Genomic DNA, 8011 nt, shown 5'->3' with positions numbered 1-8011 from the left:
ATCCCTACAAATCATTCTCACAAATGTTCAGCACTTGTTTCATACTCCAAGAGAGGGTTTGTTATACCGTTAAAAATGGTGTCAACCACTGACAACATTGAGGAAACTCCAGGGTTTATTTTGCCTGTCATTAGATGGCCAGGGAAAACCCATGATTCAGAACGAGGCTGTATGAACTGCAGTAGGAGAGAGAGACGCAGATAGGGGACAGTAAGTGGGGTCACAGGAAGTTCCACAAGCCCTAATTTCACGTCAACCGTGCTGTGTTGGCTTAGAGGCCATTTGTTGGGGGTGGGGTTGAAGGGTGTGGTTTGTGGTTAGCCACACACACACACACACACACACACACACAAACACACACACACACACACACACACACACACACACACACACACACACATACAGCCTTACTTAGAGAGAAACCAAGTATCTCTAAATATCTGGTGAGTAGGGGCTAAATGTGTGTTGAGCGTTTAATAAGAGTTTAATGTGAAAGCAAACCACAGCCAAGTAAATGGGTATCACAGGACACCAAGTATGTAAGGAGTATCTAAAGGGCCCTCGGATTACAATCAATATAGAGCAATAATATCAAAATGATCTATCTATTTCCGTCATCCACTTTCCACTAAACTGTAAACTGTCAATAATTGTCCACACTATGTCAGTATTGAAAAAGCAGTGATAATCGTATTCTTAATTAAATTAATAACCAGTTGAGTTTAGGCACCAACTAAAACAGGAAGGTATTCAGAGGAGCAGGCCGATGTTATTCTGCATTTAATTTACACCTGGTGAGTAAATGTAACCCATTCACTATTGGAAAAGTAGGCCTGTCTCATTTAGGGTAAATAAATGTTAACAACTATGTTATTACATGGAGAACATTCATTACAGTGAGTGTCAGGGTCATCGTGTCATTTTAACATTGAATGTGAAAAATTGCAGTAAAATGGAAGAGGGCAATATGTCTACTATAATGAGCAATGACAGTTCTCTAAACAAATGTACTACATCGCATTACTCACAATAATATATGTGCTAGGTGAAATTGATTATAAAACCAATTAGTTCTTCAAATGATCGTCTCAATTCAACTGGACAGACAGGAAAGGAAAGCAAATTGGACTCATCATTTGGTGTCCCTCAACAGTAGACGTCTATACATCAGCCATTTGGTTCATGGAGATTGAGCTACCTCTACAGCGCAGACAGCACAGGGGACTGGAGCGCATTTCACACATGATTACGTTCATACGTTGACTAATTTCAGTCATCCACTCGGCACTGAATAAACAGCACCGCCCCAATCTCCCCTTGGTTGTTTGTTTTAAGTGAAGAGCGATCCATCGCAGAGCGCCGGGCTCGATTGACACTGTCTGATGATCTGCTACTGCGGCTGGCTCAGAATAACAAGGCTGCTCGCTAATACCCGTCTATCGGGGCTTTCGCCAAAACACCGAGCGAATAGGATCCAAAAAAGCCAACAAGGCAAGCAAGAACGCCGCGCCGCCGAAGTCCGCACCACAGGATGGCTTCGGGAGACCTTTACGAGGTACTGTGAAACCATGTCTAAAAGAAATACTCAGTAATATTGACGAACACTGGAATTAGGAAGTAAGGGGAGGTCCTCGTTAATGGAGAAAAAACGAAGTCCTAAACCATTTGACAGGCGAAACTAACCAATCCTCTCGAGAAGATGAGGCTCGTCTTTTTTTCGATGTGCCTCGGCGACTTTTGTATGGGGTGAATTGTATAGAGTTGTGAGTGTTCGAGTTCGCGATAGGATCATAAAATATAAACTCCCTATCGGTCGCGCTTGTTGAAAGTCACGATAAAGTGACAGGAGCACTAAACGGACACGTTAAATTGCTCCAGGCGGGTGATGGTTAGGAAGGTGCGCATGCCAGAGGATAGGCAATGTACTATTAGCCTAGCAAACATTTAGTGGAGGTGACAACAATGTAGTGGAGAAGCTTCGATGGAGTTATTGTGGTTTAACTAGATGATGCATTTGTTGTGCCAAAATGTGCGCCTCAACAATTCCGGGGCGCAAAGTTTGCCAAATGTTGAGTGATGGATGGATGGAATAGCCTAGAAGGTCTCGATGTTTACGCGCACATCCCACTGGGCACACACGTCAGTTCAACGTCTAGTTTTGATTTAGGCCAACATTTGGTTGAGTTTTCAACTAAAGTGAAATCAATGACATGGTGCCTTTTTTTGTTGGATTTAGGTTAAAAGTTGTGCTAAAAAAAGATGCCCTCGAGTTGATGACTTTTTGCAAATCCAATCAGTTTCCACGTTGATTCAACGTCATCACATTGCTTTTTGGGGAGTTGAAATGATGTGGAAACATCGTTGATTCAACCAGTTTTGGCCCAATGGGATGGCATGACTTTGATGGGGATGGATTGGATTTATTGCTGCCAACAACTTGGTCAGTCTTCCATGCTAGTCTTGTGCTTGTTGTAGGCCTATTGTACAATGTTGCTGACTCCAACTCTTCTTTATTGGAGGAGTGATGTCATGCGACCATGTTTCACTTTCTTTTCACGGTGGCCTATACCAGTTGCACTACAAGGTCATAAACTAGTTGGATTGCCTGGTCATCACCAGATAGGTAAATAAGTTGCCTTGTACTTGACCTATTGTGTGGCATGTCACCATCAACTGTTGAACAGGTTGACATTAGTGCTTGTTCTCAGCTGTGAGCTATTTCCTGCGGTTTGTTGCCATAACTAAAATGTATGCTCTAATATGATTTATTGGCTAGGAATTCTCTGTTACATTGTTTCACTATTGGTTTGAGAAATGGTTTGGTCAGTTAAATGTCTTCTGAAATGATCCCGTCTGACTGTGTTTGTTAGGCTGTAGTGGTAGATTGGTTATAATTCTTATTCATTACATTTGAGTCATTTAGCAGACACTCTTATCCAGAGGGACTTACAGGAGTGAGTGAATACATTTTCATACTGGACCCTTTGGGAATCGAACCCACAACCCTGGCGTAGCAACCGCCATGCTCTACCACCTGAGCCATTAGTAATAACACGTTATTTTTAGTCATTAGGCATAACATTGTCATAAAGCCTACATTTCCTGTGTTTGCTGACGTAGTTGGAAATGTGCATATCCACTTTCCACCAAATACTCCTCTTCAGGTGTTTGAATCCATATTCATTCATTTTAATCTGTGTATTCCAGTAAGCGAGGTGAACTGAGGTGAGGTGAACTGGTTCAATCACATGTGGTAACACAAGTATGAGAGGAAGACTTCACTATCAATAGTGTCCCTCTGTATGACTCGTGAATTGTATTCAGGAAATGTAGGCCTGTAAGTGTGTTACACGTGAAGGTGTGTTTAGGCTACCTAACAAACTGTAGGACTATGATACACTTAGTTTAGAAGCATTAAGAAACTATGATGTGCTGAAGAGGAATTTGAACTGGAGTTTTTACTTTCCAATTAGGAACTGCAACATCTAGGCCTATACACCCAGTTAAATGCAAGTTGAATCAAAATTATCTGAATCATATTTGAAACATTGAAGAGCTCAGAATTATTGATATTTCAAGATCATGTCTCAACTTAATTTCATAAAGTTTTCAGAGGAATATCTTTGAAATATGATAGGCCTATGATTGTACAATTATGCTACTTTCTTATGCACCATCACTCAAACATTAATCTCTCTTTGCATCTCTCTTTCTCTGCTTCTCTCTGCCCCCCCCCCCCCCCACACACACACACACACTTTCTTTCTCTCTCACTCACTCACACACACTCATTTTATGTTCTCCCTCTCCTTATCTCATATTGATTGAGATGGTCTGGTCTATTCAAGTGGCCACCTACACTAGATGCTCCAATGTCTCAGAACACCTGCAGTTCTGCTAAATCCTCTGTTGTGTGACTGAGCAGCAGTAATCCTATGGATTAGCAATAGATAGGCTATATTTAGGAATTTGTGTTATGTTTTCAAGAAATGCATGATATGATGTAGTGAAATATGAATATTCTGTTATAGAAATAAATCACATTTGTACGCCTCCAGAAAATGTCATGAAAGTGGTCATGGAGTGAGCTAAATTAGAACCTTTTGATTAGTCAACAAGTGATTTAAGTATTGCTCAAGTTCAAATCAAATTTTATTGGTCACATACACATGGTTAGCAGATGTTAATGCGAATGTAGCGAAATGCTTGTGCTTCTAATTCCGACAGTGCAGTAATATCTAATATCTAAGTATTCTAACAATTCCCTAATACACACACATCTAACAAGTAATCTAACAATTTCCATCCTCTACCTAATACACACAAATCTAAAGGGGTGAATGAGAATATGTACATATAAATATATGGATGAGCGATGGCCGAGCGGCACAGGCAAGGTGCAGTAGATGATATAAGATACAGTATATACATGTGATGTAAGATATGTAAACATGATTAAAGTGGCATTATTTAAAGTGACTAGTGATCCATTTATTAAAGTGTCCAGTGATTGGTTCTCAGTCTAGGCAGCAGCATCTCTAAGTTAGTGATTGCTGTTTAGCAGTCTGATGGCCTTAGATAGAAGCTGTTTCTCAATCTCTCGGTCCCATCTTTGATGCACCTGTACTGACCTCGCCTTCTGGATGGTAGCCGGGTGAACAGGCAGTGTCTCGGGTTTTTGTTGTCCTTGATGATCTTTTTGGCCTTCCTATGACATGGGGTGCTGTAGGTGTCATGGAGGGCAGGTAGTTTGCCCCCAGTGATACGTTGTGCAGACCGCACCACCCTGCACCCTTTATCAGCACAACACACGACCACAAGTTCTTGTTCAAAACTAAAGTAGTTGTAACTAGCCATTGGGAGCGGTGGAGAGAGACTGGAGGAAACGGGTTGACCTCGCAGGGGGAAACGTGGGCCATGAGGGCAATAAACTATGCATTGCATGGGAGATACACAGCACTTAATGGGTCGCCAAATACACTGAAGCTGTCTCAGAGACAGTATACTCACAATGTGTTCTTTGACCATTGCTTAAATTGAGATTTGGCTTCTTTCATGAATTCTGTGTTCACTACCAACAAACAGAAATGTCCATTTTAATTTAGAAGGACTAAATGAACCCCTTTGACACTGTTTGAACTGCAGTACTCAGCCCTGGCTGACCTCTGTGTGTTCCTGCTATACCCAGGCTCTGGGTACTGTGAACTGGAGACTGAGGCTTTTGGCAGCTCAGGATAGGCATCTCCACCTCCACTGATTCCCTGCCAGCTCATAGTCATCTATTGTGTGTGTTGTTGAACCCCTCCAACCCACTCCTCTTGTGTGTTTTACTAACCTGAGGAAGGAGAGTGTTTTCCCCCTCCTCTCTCTCTCTCTCTCTCTGAAGTCGGCTTTGATCTGGTTAGTGTGACAGTGCGCGGGGCGGTAAGCATCATAATTGTCTCTTCATGACACCCCTGCTGCTCGTCCATCTTAGGTTGTTAAGTCATACTAATGTGCACAGCACCTCGGGTGGCAGGAGCATTCGTCACTGCTGGAGCTCAACAGCTCCACATCCACACCTAAAGCCTTTAACATTAAACATTCTCCTGATAGCCTAGTTGAAATGCAAATGGAATAGAAGTTGTGTATGTTTCTTTTTTGTTTCTAGTGTTTATGTCCACTTGTCTGCAAATGTGCACGTAATCAGTGTTTCTTGGCTTGTGACTCCTATTAAATAGTTGGTGAACAGGCATACAGAAATAATCAATTTGGGAGTAAGAACCCAGCAGGGTGACATGTCAGGTCCGGCCACTAACAATGGCCCTTATGTCAGAGTGAGAAAGAGGATGTTACGGTCTCATTACACCAGCCCAACTGTGTGTGTGTGTGTCTGTGTCTGTGTATGTGCATGCATGCGTGTGTGTGTGTGTGTGTGTGTGCGCTACTGAGATTGAACGTCTGCCCCCTGCTGATTGTCCCCCTTGGGGGTGGTCATTGTCAGAAGGAGCAGACTGGCCAGGGCCACCATGGCGCTGTAAGAAGCAGCTGGCTCCAGGGAATGAGGTGAAGACTCTCCACAGCACACGTCTCTTTAGTATATCTCCTCTCTCTGGTAATGAGCAAGCTGGACACACACCATTCAGGCTCAATATGACACAGTGGAAAGTATTCAGATCCTTTAACTTTTTCCACATTTTGTTACGTTACAGCCTTATTCTAAAATGGAATGAATAGAAAATACACAAATTCCCAGAATGACAAAGCGAAAACATAGACATTTTTGCAAATGTATTAAAAATGTAAAAAAGCATACCTTATTTACATAAGCATTCAGACCCTTTGCTATAAGACTCGAAATTGAGCTCAGGTACATCCTGTTTCCATTGATCATCCTTGAGATGTTTCTACAACTTGGAGTCCATCTGTGGTAAATTCAATTGATTGGACATGATTTGGAAAGGCACACACCTGTCTATATAAAGGTCCCACAGTTGACAGTGCATGTCAGAGCAAAAACCCAGCCATGAGGTCGAAGGAATTGTCCTTAGAGCTCCGAGACAGAATTGTGTCCAGAGCACCTGGAGATGGGAGAACCTTCCAGAAGGAAAACCATCTGTGCAGCTCTCCACCACTCCTCAGTAAAAGGCACATGACAGTCTGCTTGGAGTTTGCCAAAAGCCACCTAAAGGACTTTATGACCATGAGAAACAAGATTCTCTGGTCTGATGAAACCAAGATTGAACTCTTTGGCCTGAATGCCAAGCGTCACATCTGGAGGAAACCAGGCACCGCTCATCACCTAGCCAATACCATCCCTACGGTGAAGCATTGTGATGGCAGCATCATGCTGTGGCGATGTTTTTCAGCGGCAGGGACCGGGAGACTAGTCAGGATCGGGAGAAATATGAACTGAGCAAAGTACAGAGAGATCCTTGATGAAAACCTGCTCCAGAGCGTTCAGGACCTCAGACTGGGTCGAAGGTTCACCTTCCAACAGGACAACAACCCAAAGCACACAGCCAAGACAATGCAGGAGTGGCAAATCTCTGAATGTCCTTCAGTGACCCAGCCAGATCCCAGACTTGAACCCGATCAAACATCTCTGGGGAGACCTGAAAATATGCATAGAAGAATGGGAGAAACTTCCCAAATACAGGTGTGCCAAGCTTGTAGTGTCATACCCAAGAAGACTTGAGGCTGTAATCACTAATTGAGGGGGGAAGGGGTGTTATAATACATTTTAGAATAAGGCTGTAAGGTGACAAATTGTGTAAAAAGTGAAGGGGTCTGAATACTTTCTATACACATATACATCTTTTTATACACAGGCCAGCATAGTATCAATGTGGAGCGGCTCTGTATTTATGTCCCTGTTGCTCATCCCATCACTGTCTGGTAATGGGCAGATGGTCATTTGGGCTCAGTGTCCTACTATGTGTTAATGGGCTTGCTGGGAGGCAGACGGCCATTCCGGCTTGCTGTGTGTGTGTTACACAGATGTGTATGTCATGTGGAGCTCTGCGCTGCTGGCTCTCTCCTGTGTGGGAGTAAATCACTACTTTTTGTTACTCCTTTTTTCTTTTAAAAAGGCATTTCATTAAACTCTCCTCTGTACACATACACAGGCACACACCAACACACACATGCTGCCCCTCCCACCTTCGATGCTAGGGCTAAGTCAAGCTCCATTGAAGTCATGTGGGTGGGAGGATGTTTTCTAAAGGAAAGGAGAGAAGCATTTGAACTGGAGGCAGGCAGCTACATAACTAGTGGGGAGGGTAAAGTATAGTAGCCAGACTGATGTCTGCATGCTCCTTAGTGTGGGAGTCTGCTTGTCTTCCCACAGCATGTCATCCGCAGCATTGTGTATGAGACAACTAAACACCAAGGAAAGGCTGGGGCTAAATGTCAGGGCACTTCCATCTGGTACAAGGTTAACTGCTGAAGAAAAACAACTCTTGGCAAGATGTGAGGTTGTGTGATGAATGGAGGACTGGATCAAGAAATGGATTGCAGTATAAAACAGACT

General features: G+C 43.1%; 1 protein-coding gene across 1 annotated transcript in view; it reads left to right on the top strand.

Annotated features, from left to right (window-relative positions):
- Positions 1 to 1329: 1329 nt before the first annotated feature.
- Positions 1330 to 8011, top strand: part of LOC139385159 (chromodomain Y-like protein 2) — a 38391-nt gene continuing 31709 nt past the window's right edge. Inside the window, exon 1 of the mRNA XM_071130244.1 lies at positions 1330 to 1555. Within this exon, the coding sequence (XP_070986345.1) occupies positions 1532 to 1555 (24 nt within the window). The 5' untranslated portion in view covers positions 1330 to 1531. The remainder of the gene's footprint in view (positions 1556 to 8011) is intronic.

This window comes from Oncorhynchus clarkii, chromosome 26 (assembly GCF_045791955.1).
Source record: "Oncorhynchus clarkii lewisi isolate Uvic-CL-2024 chromosome 26, UVic_Ocla_1.0, whole genome shotgun sequence".
Lineage (NCBI taxonomy): Eukaryota > Metazoa > Chordata > Actinopteri > Salmoniformes > Salmonidae > Oncorhynchus > Oncorhynchus clarkii.
This window is presented reverse-complemented; position numbering and strand designations above follow the sequence as displayed.